Source organism: Pseudophryne corroboree, chromosome 9 (genome assembly GCF_028390025.1).
Source record: "Pseudophryne corroboree isolate aPseCor3 chromosome 9, aPseCor3.hap2, whole genome shotgun sequence".
In the NCBI taxonomy this organism is placed as follows: Eukaryota; Metazoa; Chordata; class Amphibia; order Anura; family Myobatrachidae; genus Pseudophryne; species Pseudophryne corroboree.
Window position 1 is genome coordinate 228,066,778 of NC_086452.1, and position 14,268 is coordinate 228,081,045.

The window sequence follows — 14,268 nt, forward strand, 5'->3', positions numbered from 1 at the left end:
TTGAATTAAAATCTAGTGATGAGCGAGGTTCGGTTTTACTCGGTTTTACTCGGTTCTCAAAACGGCATCTTATTGGCTATCCAAAACACGTGACATCCGTGAGCCAATAAGATGCCGTTTTGAGAACCGAGTAAAACCGAGTAAAACCGAATCCGCTCATCACTATTAAAATCCTGAACATATACCTGAAAAGGTTCAGGTTCAAGATGGAATCACTAAGAGCGGTCATTGCAAGCCTGAAATTAATCGGGACATAAGGGATGCATACCTTCGTGTCCCCATTTATCCACCTCATCAGGCGTACCTCAGAATTGCGGTACGGGATTGTCATTACCAATTTCACCAAGGTAATGGCGGATATGATGGTGCTCCTGCGGAAGCAAGGTGTCACTATTATCACATACTTGGATGATCTCCTCATAAAAGCGAGATCAAGAGAGCAGTTGCTGGACAGCGTATCACCTTCTCTGGAAGTGAAACGGCAACACGACTGGATTCTATATATTCCGAAGTCGCAGTTGGTTTCTACAGCTCATCTGCCTCGCCTAGGCATGATCCTAGACACAGACCAGAAGAGGGTTTATCTCCCGATAGAGAGAGCTCAGGAGCTCATGACACTGGTCAGGAATCTATTGAAAACCAAAACAGGTGTCAGTGCATCACTGCACTCGAGTCCTGGGAAGGATGATGGCATCATACGAGGCCATCCCCTTCGGCTGGTTCCATGCAAGGACAATGGAACTTACTGGACAAGTGGTCCGGATCACATCTTCAGATGCTTAGGTTAATCACCCTATCCCCCAGGGCCAGGGTGTCTCTCCTGTGGTGGCTGCGGAGTGCTCACCTTCTCGAGGGCCGCAGATTCGGCATTCAGGACTGGGTCCTGGTGACCACGGATGCAAGCCTCCGAGGGTGGGGGGCAGTTACACAGGGAAGAAAATTCCAAGCTTTGTGGTCAAGCCAACAGACTTGCCTTCACATCAATATCCTGGAACTAAGGGCCATATACAACGCCCTAAGTCAAGCGGAGTTCCTGCTTCGCGACCAACCGGTTCTGATCCAGTCAGACCGCAGGGGCTCATGTAAACCGCCAGGGCGGCACAAGGAGCAGGGTGGCGAGGGTAGAAGCCACCAGAATTCTTCGCTGGGCGCAGAATCAAGTAAGCGCACTGTCAGCAGTGTTCATTCCGGGAGTGGATACGACCTCCACCCGGGAGAGTGGTGACTTCATCAGGAAGTCTTCACGCAGTTTTGCAAATTGATGGAAACTGCCTCAGGTGGACTACATGGCGTCCCACCTCAATAAAAAGATAAAAATGGTTTTACGCTGAGTCAAGGGACTCTCAGGCGATAGCTGTGGTCGCACTAGTAACACCGTGGGTGTTCCAGTCGGTCTATATATTCCCTCCTCTTCCTCTCAGACCCAAGGGCTGAGAATTGTAATTAACGGAGGAGTGTAAACAATATTGTTTTCTCCGGATTGGCCAAGAAGGAGGGGCCCTGTCTGATCCAAGACTTACCGCGGCTGCGTTGGACGGCATGGCGGTTGAACGCCGGATCCTAGCGGAAAAGGGCATTCCGGATGCAGTTATTCCTACGCTGATAAAGGCTAGGAAAGACGTGACAGCAAGACTTTTTCACTGTATATGGCGAAAATAGGTTGCTTGGTGTGTGGCCGGGAAGGCCATACAGAGGAATTCCAGGGGGGTCGATTCCTGCACTTCCTACAGTCAGGAGTGACTATGGGCCTAAAATTAGGAACCATAAAGGCCAAGATTTCGGCCCTATCCCTTTTTTCTCTCAAAAAGAACTGGCTTCACTGCCTGAAGTTCGGACGTTGTTACAGGGGTGCTGCATATTCAGCCCCTTTTGTGCCTCCAGTGGCACCTTGGGATCTTAACGTGTGTTGGATTCCTAAAATCCCACTGGTTTGAGCCACTTAAGACCGTGGGGCTAAAATATCTCACGTGGAAAGTGGTCATGCTTTTGGCCTTAGCTTGGACTAGGCGTGTGTCAGAATTGGCGGCTTTGTCATGTAAAAGCCCATATCTGATCTTCCATATGGAAAGGGCAGAATGGAGGACTCATCCCCAATTTCTCCCTAAGGTGGTATCATCGTTTCATTTGAACCAACCTATTGTGGTGCCTGCGGCTACTAGGGACTTGGAGGATTCCAAGTTGCTTGACGTAGTCCGGGCCCTGAAACTTCGTTTCCAGGACGGCTAGAGTCAGAAAAACTGACTCGCTATTTATCCTGCATGCACCCAACAAGCTGGGTGCTCCTGCTTCAAAGCAGACTATTGCTCGCTGGATCTGTAGCACGATTCAGCTTGCACATTCTGCGGCTGGACTGCCGCATTCTAAATCAGTAAAAGCCCATTCCACGAGGAAGGTGGGCTCTTCTTGGGCGGCTGCCCGAGGGGTCTCGGCTTTACAACTTTGCCGAGGTGCTACTTGGTCGGGTTCAAACACTTTTGCAAAATTCTACAAGTTTGATACCCTGGCTGAGGAGGACCTTGAGTTTGCTCATTCGGTGCTGCAGAGTCATCCGCACTCTCCCGCCCGTTTGGGAGCTTTGGTATAATCCCCATGGTCCTTACGGAGTACCCAGCATCCACTAGGACGTCAGAGAAAATAAGAATTTACTCACCGGTAATTCTATTTCTCGTAGTCCGTAGTGGATGCTGGGAGCCCGTCCCAAGTGCGGACTCTCTGCAATACATGTATATAGTTATTGCTTAACTAAAGGGTTATTGTATGAGCCATCTGTTGAGAGAGGCTCCGTTATTATTCATACTGTTAACTGGGTATAGTTATCACGAGTTGTACGGTGTGATTGGTGTGGCTGGTATGAGTCTTACCCTGGATTCCAAATCCTTTCCTAGTAATGTCAGCTCTTCCGGGCACAGTTTCCCTAACTGAGGTCTGGAGGAGGGGCATAGAGGGAGGAGCCAGTGCACACCAGATATAGTACCTAATCTTTCTTTTAAGAGTGCCCAGTCTCCTGCGGAGCCCGTCTATACCCCATGGTCCTTACGGAGTACCCAGCATCCACTACGGACTACGAGAAATAGAATTACCGGTGAGTAAATTCTTATTTTTTACTTGGAATCTGGCCAACCTTGTAACAAGCTCATGGGCAATAAAAGTACTTTACAAAAGGTGATGCAGAGCTGTGGATTTATGTTCTAACTTCCTTTTGACTGATTCCCCTTGATATTAAGACGTCTGGATGCAATCTACATGTATGGATGAAAATATACAGAAATTTCAAGCACAAATTCCATCTGTTTGTGTCATGTGAAGAACAGGTGGGACATTACCACTAGTATCTACATATGAGGGAACTTTTCTTCTTTCTGTCTGAGGGTCTGCCTGAATATTTGAAGTTATATGACATTATATTTGATAGACTACAATCAAAGAATCATAATATAATGAAATTCATCTTTGTAAGTGTAATGTTCATGGTGTGCACTGATAATTATGTACATTGGTAGTCATTCCAAGTTGTTCGCTACCTGTTTTCGGTTGCTGCTCAGCGATCAAGCAAAAAAAACGGCACTTCTGCGAGCGCGACGTACTTTCACAACAGCCGTAGTAGTTTCACACAAGGTCTAGCGACGCTTTTCAGTCGCACTGCTCGCTGCAGAATGATTGACATGAAGTGGCCGTTTCTGGGAGGTAACTGACCGTTTTTGGGGAGTGTGTGGAAAAACGCAGGCGTGCCGGGGGAAACGCAGGCGTGGCTAGCCTAACGCAGGGCGTGTTCATGACGTCAAAACAGGAACTAAACAGTCTGTAGTGATCACAAGGTAGGAGTAGGTCTGGAGCTGCTCGGAAACTGCACAATCTTTTTTTTGTAGCCACGCTGCGATCCTTTCGTTCGCACTTTTGCTAAGCTGAGATAAATTCCCAGAGGGCGGTGGCTTAGCGTTTGCACGGCTGCTAAAAGCAGCTAGCGAGTGAACAACTCAGAATGAGGGCCATAGTTACATTATGGAAGCTTTTCTGTTCTCTTTTATATGTTAAAACCTACAAGAATAATAACTGCTCTAAGTTGCTACTGTATAATGGTGATGTGCGAATCTCATTTATTAGATGTATAGACTTCTCGGCTTGCATCAGTGTGGCAGACATGTCCGTACTCTGGACCTCATTCATGTTTGTTTGTAAAGCAAAAAAGCAAGCACCTGGGCCAAACCATGCAGGTAGGGGAGATGTAACACATGCAGAGAGATTTATATTTGGGTGGAGTCAAAGGGATGTAGTTATGATCTTGGCGGTCAGATCCGCTAGAATGCCGGCAGGGGGCCCAGGACTATTTCCACTCACCCATAGAGAGGGAATAGAACCTGTGGCGAGCCCGCAAAGGGGCAAAGTTGCGCTCGCCCCCCCGACATACTGGCAGCCGGGATCCCGGCGTCGGTATGCTGACTGCCTGTCACCCAATCCCAAACCTGTTCAAACTGAAGTCTAAATTGCAGTGTTAAAATAGTGTTTAACATTTGTGGACTACATGCAGTATTTACCCTGCACAGAAAAAACACAAATGTTCTTGCTCCCCTTACATGGCAATATGGTTGGTTTCCTTTACTTACAAACATGAATCAGACCCAGGGTGTTGGAGGGTCTTTATTAACTTGTCCTGTGGCTCTCGCTGGCTTCCATTATCCTCAGTGGAGTACCACTGCCACTATGCCACGCAGCTGTGTCCTCACTTATATTATAACACCAGTGTTTAGAAATCTCCTAGATCAGAGGTTCCCAAACTGTGTGCCGTGGCTCCCTGGGGTGCCTCGGGACACTTGCAGGGGTGCCCTGGGTTGGTGGTCCAGGACCAATTCAAATTATTCATGGTCAATATAATAGGCAAAACCAGTGCTGGTGGCTGCCAGTCATAAACTATGTGGCCAAACAGAAGCAAATCTTGTCCCTCACCACACAACTGACCCTAAGGATGACATATAAACGCAATCTACTTAATGTAATATTTCTTTCTAAATTCCTCAATAAGAAATTTTTGGCCTAGGGGTGCCGTGAAAAAAAATCTGATATTCTAGGGCGCCGTGATTCAAAAAAGTTTGGAAACCACTGTCCTAGATATAGAATACAGGTTAGAAAGGTCTTGCCTACTAAGACGTTTTGTGTCACACTCGCTGTTCCAAAACTTTTGTACATTTTAGTCACATTTATTGTTCTCATTTCCTGAACTTTGTCAGAGATGTTTCCTCCATGATCACACCCAAATTGTAGATGCTACATAAACGTTTGGTAATAGGGTGTGCATGGTTCCCAGGCTGTAACCGTATAGCTCATGTGTCTTAGGATGTAATTGATGACTGGCGTGTTTGTACAGTATCATTTATATAAACAATCATAGCCCGATAGATGTAGTTCTGCTTTTAACCACTTGATACAGATAGAGGCATATTTTACTATGACAGTGCATTATTGTTAAGGAAGTACAGTAATTTTCTTTATTATTTGCCATTTTATTTTTTCATAATATTATGTTATCCCTTTCAGATGTTATACCTGACTTGCAGGTACTGTATGACCAGTATTTTTAGACTTCTTTTATGATACCCGCGTTAAATATATATTGTTCCCTTTTCAGACCATCACAATGACGGCGGAAGAAACTGTAAATGTGAAAGAAGTAGAGATTACCAAGTTGATTCTAGACTTCCTCAATGCCAAGAAGCTGCACATCAGCATGCTGGCCCTGGAGAAGGAGAGTGGAGTGATAAATGGGCTGTATTCTGATGATATGCTTTTTCTCCGGTATGTCACAATATAAACAGTACAGTATGCAAAATTGTAGTTTTTGTTCTATAAAGAGAATTAATTTTCTCCCTAGTTACAGTGTGATTATTAAAGGGTTTCTGTATGCAAAACAGGGTCGCCAGCAGAGCTGTAACACTGGGAGGCAACGGAGTCGGCTACCGCCTGGCTCCTGCTCTGAAGGGGGGCACTTCTCCTTCATGTTCTCCTTTTCCATGTGTGCTGACCTCTATTTAGGTGTTTCCTGCTATAGCAGCGACACCAATTAACTGTTTTAATCGGTTAGTAGATAGCCACCACTATCTCTTTCGTGGCCAACTTCCCCACTTGTCTCTCCACCTTAGAAGTCACTCCCTCCTTATTATAGAGATACATTTTGCAAGTTTCATACCTAAGATTAGTACCCATGACCTAGTACACTGGAATCAAATAAATTACTAATGGAGATATTTGCTCCTGTACAGGAAGCATGAGAATTCTAACTAAATATGCTTACTATGCAGGAGCTCCATCAGTAAGGTCCTGGGAAGGACACTAGTTAGTTAGAATCTAAAATAAATGACAATGAAAATATTACATATATATAGTTTCAGAACACTCCATATACATACATATATTTATCTATATAGGGGTAGGGGTGAGGGACACCAATATTTATCTTGCCTCCAGGCAACTGGGACGATTTTACGCGACTGGTCGCCAGTATATAAAATGCTAAGCCTTGTTCTGGCCATGCACCCTCTGTCGCTTTACAGTATCACTGGGGTCCAGACTGTCAGTGGTGGGTCTGAGGGTGCTTAGGGTACTCTACCTGGATGGGTTGGGATTCTGGATTACAGCCCAGGGGGTATATTTACTAATGGTCGTTTTAGTTTGTGTTCACAGTTAGATGGATTTTAAATAGATTTTAATTGATGCTGGGCTTCCAGGGTTAAAACACACATTTACTTGCAGATGATTTTAATTATATTAATTCCTGCAGCAGGATTCATTGTTTTCCACAGGAAAACATTAGGAGTGTAGAGTGGATCTTGATCTAGAGGTACCAACAGGCTAAAGCTTTAGGCTCTCGCAGGATGCATTGGGGCCTCCACTATAAACTCCGCCTCCAGGCACTGAGAGCTCAGTTTTGAGTTGGTGCCTGCAGCAGCAGGTCACCTAACATGAGGGCTGCACTGGGCAGCCCTGGAAAAACTTTTCTGAGAAGATTTCTTCAACTGGGCTGTCAGCGCTGCAGCTCCATCACCTCCCAAGCGGCGTCGCATACTCCCACGGCTCTGTTCCCGGGTACTTGTGGCGGAGACGCTCCAGCTTAGGCACACAGTCGCAGACCGCTCTCCTGGATCGCATGGCTGCTATGGGGAGGAGGTAAGAGGGTCCGTCAGGTGGGACCCACCATTAAATCGCGTTCTGACCGCGGCCTAGGGAGACGGGACGCGGTGCTAGCGTGGACACAGTCGCCATGCAGGGACCCCACTAGACCGTCGGGGCATAAGAGTACAGGTCGGGTGTACTATCGCCCCATTTAATAAGGTTCTGTAGTACCAGCGGTGGAAGCCCAGCATAGGGGAACCGGTGCTTGACCTGTAGCCCTTCCCCCGGCCCAAAGCAAAATCTCTGAGTAGATTTTACCACCCTGGAGCTGCCTCACACTCTCCCTCATTCCCTGACAGAGACGCTGTGTGCCATCTTCTGAGCATAGCTACTATTGGTCTCTGGGATTGCAGGGCAAGGTCTCCCTTGTAAAGCCGTCTGTATACAGTGCTGTCACTTTACAAACACTTGAGTATATATAATATATAGTGCAGCCTTATTGTGATAAGAATTTCTGCATTGCCTATGAATGTGTGACTGTATCTGCTGTGTGGTTTCACTCTGTTTTCCAGATATAACTGTCACTATATCCTTTACCCTAAGAGGCTAGGTGCGTCTGTGTCTGCTGATATAGTGCTTCACAGTATTTATCCAATATGTATATTCTACTGTGTATTCAGTCACATAATACCGGATTTAATTACAGGTGTTGTACTTTGTCTGGCAGTATCGTACTAAGTCGCTCTGTTGTTGCATTCTCACATAGTTGGCCATTCCGAGTTGATCGCTAGGTGCATTCGTTCGCTGTGCAGCGATGAGGCAAAAAAAGGCACTTCTGCGCATGCGTATGCGGCGCAATGCGCACGCGCGTCGTACTATTACAACGAACGATTTCGTTTCACAAAGGGTCTAGCAAAGCTTTTCGGTCGCACTGCTGGACGCAGGATCATTGACATGAAGTGGGCGTTTCTGTGTGTCAACCAACCGTTTTCAGGGAGTGTTCGAAAAAACGCAGGCGTGTCTGGAAAAATGCAGGCGTGGCTGGGCATACGCAGGGCATGTTTGTGATGTCAAAACAGGAACTGAACAGTCTGAAGTCATCGCAAGCGCTGAGTAGGTATTGAGCTACTGTAAAACTGCACAAAAAAACTTTGCCGCCGTTCTGCGATCTTTTCGTTCGCACTTCTGCTAAGCTAAAATACACTCCCAGTGGGAGGCGGCTTAGCGTTTGCATGGCTGCTAAAAACTGCTAGCGAGTGAACAACTCGGAATGACCACCATAATGTCTAACAGAAAGGGCAGTAAATCAGAGGAAGCACCTGCATCATGCAGAGCATGCTCCAGGGATTTACCAGAGGGGTAAGTGTTATATGACTGTCTGTGTACTAATTGTCATATGCCTTCCAGTCAGTTTGCAGCTCATGCAATGGAGTGCTCTGGGCTGTGTTCACCAACCTACTGGGTACTCTGGTGGAACGCATAGCGCCCCCTATGGGACCACCGGTGCACTGCCACCTCATATTTTCCCTATGGTTAATCCGCCTTGGGCGGAAAAATTGTCTAACCAACTGCAAATGAAACAGTCTTTGGTTAGACAGAAATCTACACCAGGTCACTCCTGTGTCTCTGGGTCCTCTAAGCAGGTGGCTTCGTCCTCGCAATCCAATAACCTCTCTGATGGGGGGAACATGCGCTGCTGTCAGACACTGAATCCTGTGTTACTGATGAGGATTCTCCCTTGCAGATTGATGTCCCTGCCTTAATGGATGCTAATAAGCATTTCTGCAGCGGGTTACACTGGTATTCCACAGGGAATAACATCGGGGTGTAGAGTAGGATCTTGATCCGAGGCACCAACAGGCTAAAAGCTTTGACTGTTCCCAAGATGCTCAGTGCCGCCTCCTCTATAACCCCGCCTCCGTGCACATGAGCTCAGTTTGTAAGTTGGTGACTGCAGTGCAGGCAGCTAACAGGCAGGGCTGCTCCAGCAGCCCTAAGAAGAGCTATTTTAAAGAAGATAGAAGACTTCAAGGGCTGCAGCAGAGGCACTCTAGTGCTAGATATCATTCTGATATCTCCTGCTGCAGCTCCATCACCTCCCACAGTGGCGCTGTATACTCCCGCGTCCCTGGTTGCCGGGTACTTACAGCGGAGGCTTCGGTTCTTCACCCAGGGCACACACACTAACCGAAGTTCTCCGGGATCGGGTGGCCGCACTCAGGGAGGAGGTAAGAGGATCCCCCAGGCGGGACCTGCTGGAAATCGCGATCCGCCGCGGGCATTAGGAGGCGGGCGGCGCGCGCTGGCTTGGACACTGTGGCAGTACAGGCCACAGGTCGGATTAGGCTATAATCCATTTTATTGAGGCCCGCAGCACCCGGTGGTGAAGTCCAGTAAGGGGATAAGGCTCTGGCCTGTAGCCCCTTCCCTCAGCCCCAGTGCGCCATTTAGAGTAAATGTTCCCGCCCTGGAGCTGCATCTGTCTGTCTCCCTGTCAGCGTTTGGGCGCCATTACACACAGCTGCGCTGATTCTGGGACTGCTGGATGATGCCTCCTCTGTAAAGCTGCCTGCATCATCAGCACTGTGCATTTACAGGACACTTAAGTATTCTACATGTCGTTTAGACAGTGTTAGTTAAGAACAAGTGCATACTTCAGGGTTATCTCCTATATAATTGCCCAGATTTGTCACTCTGTGACTGTGTGGATAACGCTGGGAGTGGCTAGGAGCTCTCATCGGGTTAGCAGCAGGTCTATCACACCCAGTCCACAGCTGATTGGGCGAGAAATGCCCTCCCAAACAGGTTACATCCAATGGGAGGCTCTGTGTTGTGTTCCCAGATCAGGATTAATAATGGGGATGATGCAGCTGCAGCTCTAGCTCCACACCCCAAAATAGGCCCACTGCATCTGCAGCTACATACCTTCCAACAATTTACACATAAAAATCGGGACAAATTCAACAAGGAAGCGTGGCCACGCCCCTTTTCCTATACTTTCAATGGAAGTTTGGAGAGCCAAAAATCAGTACAGACCATAAAAAAAGGGACTGCACCTGCAAAAAAGTTACAGCTGGAGGGTATGCCATTGCATTTGCAGCAAGTCTGTTCTGTAGCTAGGGGAGAAAAAACCCTTTTACTGCAGCGTCCTATGGGGGTCATTCTGATCTGATCGCTCGCTGCAGTTCATTGCAGCGCAGCGATCAGGTCAGAACTGCGCATGCCCCTGCACCGCAGTGTGCCGGCGCATGGCTGACAGCCGACTGCTGTCGTTGCCTAGCAATCGCCTCTGCCTCAGGCACAGGCGGTTGCTGAGCGGGAGGGGGCGGCACGGCGGGGTTTGGCTGCCATTTTGTGGGCACGGTCCGGCCAACGCAGGTGTGGCCGGACTGTGAGGGGGCGGCTCGCAGCGACTGCGTGACGTCACACGCAGCCGCTGTGACCAGGGCAGCGACGAGTAAGTCCAGGCTAGCCGCTGGAGCTGTGCTGGCTGAGAGTTCGCTGTGCTCATCTCCGTCACCATGGAGTTAGCATCCTTCCGTATCTAGATGACCTGATGACTCTGGCAAATTCCCACAAAGTTCTCCTCTGTCATCTGCAACTGAAGGTAATCTTCCTTCAAGCCCACGGGTGGCTTATCAAATGGAAGAAGTCCTGTCTCCAAAAAAAAAGTCCTGAAGATTCAGGACAGGATAAGATGCTTCCTTAGTTGTCCCAGAGTGTCTATAGTACAGTCGGCGAGGCAGGTATTTGGACTGATGTCATCGGCCTTCGACATGGTAGAGTACGCTCAATTTCATTACCACCCACTACACAGGTTAATCCTTTCAAAGTGAGACGGCCTGCCTTATTGGATCAGATTTCACATAATCTCTTTGACTCCAGAGGTTCGCCTGTCGCTGACCTGGTGAATCCAGTACCATCACGAGCAGGGGCTGTCCCTTCTGGGTCCCCGACTGGGTTCTGTAGACTGAGGGGATGGGAAGCAGTGTTGGAGCAACACTCTTTTCAAGGTCGTTGGATCAAGGAGGAATCACTCCTTCAAGTAAATATCTGGAGCTGAGGGCAGTGTTCAATGCACTATTTCTTGCCCTATCTGTAGTACAGAACAGGCCTGTTCAAGTACAATCCGACAATGCCACCATGGTGGCATACATAAACCATCAGGGAGGTACTCGAGGCTGAATGGCAATGATGGACGCGTCAAAAATCCTTTGTGGGGCAGAACGCCATCTGCCAGCCATATCGGTAGTGTTCATTCCAGGTGTCCTGAACTGGAAAATGAACTTCATCAGTCACCAGGACATGCACACCGGAGGGTGGAGTCTTCATCTAGAAGTCATTCTACTCCTAGTGGACAAGTGGTGTCTACCTGACGTAGACCTCATGGCATCTCAACACAATCACAAGGTTCTGGTCTTCGGACGCACTGGCTGTACCACTGAACTTTTTGGCTACCTACGTATTCCCTCCCAGTGTCTCCTGCCCAGGGTACTACAGAAGTTCAATCAATAAGGAGGAATACTACTTCTAGTCCCTCCAGCGTGGCCTCGGAAGGCATTGGTTCTCAGACCGGCACGGTCTGTCAACAGAGCACTCCCTTCTACTTCCTCAGCTCCTGGGCCTCCTTGTTCAGGGCCATTGTCTCTACCCAGACTGGCTTTGACGGCGTGGCTCTTGAAGCATCACTCCAGAGGGCCAAAGGTTTCTCAGACTATGTTGAAAGCCTGCAAACCGGCCTCTGCCCGGATTTATTACAGGGTTTGTAATTCTTCCTTCACATGGTGTGCTGATAAGAATTATGATGTCTGGCTTTTCTGAAACGAGGACTTGACTTGGGTCTCCATCTGGCCTTCCTCAAGGTTCACAAATCTTCCTTTTCGGTATGGTTTCAGATAAAAATTGCGTCTATACATGATGTTCATACTTTCAGGGCGTACTTAGAATTCGGTCTTCCTATGTCTCTCCTGTGGCTCCATGGGATTTGACTGTTGTACTGAAAGCCCTTGAGTCGGTGGACCTTAAATGGCTCATGACCAAGGTCCTGTTCTTGCTGGCTAATGCCTTGGCAAGACGTGTATCGGACTTAAGCGCCTTATCCTGTTTTCCACCCTACTGGATTTTTCACTGTGACCGGGCAGTTCTACAAACTCGACCAGTAATTTTCCTAAGGTGGTGTCATCTTTTCACCCTTAACCAAGAGATTGTGGTTCCGGCCTTTATCTCTTCAAACTTGTCTTCCAAGAAGCGTTTTTTGGATGTGGTAAGGGCTCTCCGTATTCATGTGGAGAGGACTGCCTCTATCAGAAGGTCAGATTGCCTTTTTGTACTGTTTGGTTTCCACAAAAGTGGCTGGCCTGCAAATAAGCAAACCTTGGCCAGATGGATTAGAATGGTGATTGTACAAGCTTGTGCGCAGGCTGGACTCCCAACTCCTGCTGCTAATAAAGTCCATTCTACTCAGTCTGTTGGACCTTCTTGGGTGGCCTGTCATGGTGCATCCGCAGAACAATGTGCAAGACGGCTACGTGGTCCTCGGTGAACATGTTTATTAGGTTCTAAGTCTTTGATACTTCCACCTCCCATGATACTTCCTTTGGATGCCAGATTCTTATACCTGCTAAGGCGTGTCCCCTCCCTTGAGGAACTGCTTTAGGACATCCTCAATGTTTTCTTGCGGAAACCAATGTATCCTGCTGCAGAAAATTAAAGTTATTGTAGACTTACCATGGATAACTCTTTCTGCGAGGTACATTGGTTCCACAGGGCACCCACCCTGACACACGTTGCTCCTATGGGTTTGTATGGCATTAGCCGCTGGTACCTTCTGTCATGAGAATGTGGTTCTATGTGATTAACATCTACATTCTCTCTTGCCTGCTCCTGCATTGGACTGGTTAATGAAACTGAGGTCTCAGTGCCTGGAGGCGGGGGTTTATAGGGGAGGCCCCAATAAATCCTGGGACAGCCTAAAGCTTTAGCCTGTTGGTACCTCTGGATCAAGATCCTCTCTACACCCCCCTATGAGTTCCTGTGGAACCAATTTACCTCTCAGAAAGAGAGTTAACAATGGTAAGTCTACCATAACTCTCTATTTTTTTAATGTTATTAAATGTATGTTTTAACCCTGGAAGCCCAACATCGATTAATATCAATTTAACATAGGACATAAACAAAATCGACCATTAGTAAATATACTCCCAGATGTCTATTTTCCTACTAGAATACATGCTGGTGACAGCCTATGTCGTCCTGTTGTGTCCTCTCTCTATCTCTACAGTTTAGGCATTATGAGAATGGCAGCTATCAAACGGGAGGCAGTCAATTGACCGCCTGTTGGGATCCCGGTGGTCAGGATACCGATGCCGGAATCCCGACACCACGTTTGGGTGGTGATTCACGTCACCACCCGGAGGTGAATAGGAACCTGTGGCGACCTAAGGTCGCCACCGGGCCTGAAGCGTTGCGAGCGCAGCAAGCCCACGAGGGGACAATGCTGAGCTCGCTGCCGGGATCCCGACTGCCGGGATCTCATACTGATCTCTATCAAACCTTTTTCCCTGTAATTACCTCTTGTATTCAGATTTATAACACACGGTCTACAGCAGCATAATAGATACTGGGTAAGCCTGGTTTCTCTATAGTGCTTTATTTTCTTGTTGTAAAGATACAGTAAACTTTTAACCCATGGACTTTACATTGATATTATTGTCTCTCGGCAACAAATAAATCCTTCCTTGTAATTTCACACCATCATTGACTTTTACTTGACAAATATAAAATAAAAGCAAAATTCGTTATAGGCCTAATTTGTTTGACTTTTGAGAATCTTATTTTGGTGAAAGTGAGTGGAATTTGTTTTCTTTTGACCATGACCATTTCTCTAACGTCCTAGTGGATGCTGGGGACTCCGAAAGGACCATGGGGAATAGCGGCTCCGCAGGAGACTGGGCACAAAAGTAAAAGCTTTAGGACTACCTGGTGTGCACTGGCTCCTCCCCCTATGACCCTCCTCCAAGCCTCAGTTAGATTTTTGTGCCCGAACGAGAAGGGTGCATACTAAGGGGCTCTCCTGAGCTGCTTAGAGTAAAAGTTTAAAGTAGGTTTCTCTAACGTCCTAGTGGATGCTGGGGACTCCGTCAGGACCATGGGGATTAGCGGCTCCGC

General features: G+C 47.7%; 1 protein-coding gene across 4 annotated transcripts in view; it reads left to right on the plus strand.

Annotated features, from left to right (window-relative positions):
- WDR47 (WD repeat domain 47) overlaps nt 1-14,268 on the plus strand; it is a 207,650-nt gene that overhangs the window by 10,497 nt on the left and 182,885 nt on the right. For all 4 annotated transcript variants that reach the window (XM_063940149.1, XM_063940146.1, XM_063940148.1 and 1 more), the window contains one exon: nt 5,621-5,787. In XM_063940149.1, coding sequence (XP_063796219.1) covers nt 5,630-5,787 — 158 coding nt within the window. In that variant the 5' untranslated portion in view covers nt 5,621-5,629. The remainder of the gene's footprint in view (nt 1-5,620; nt 5,788-14,268) is intronic.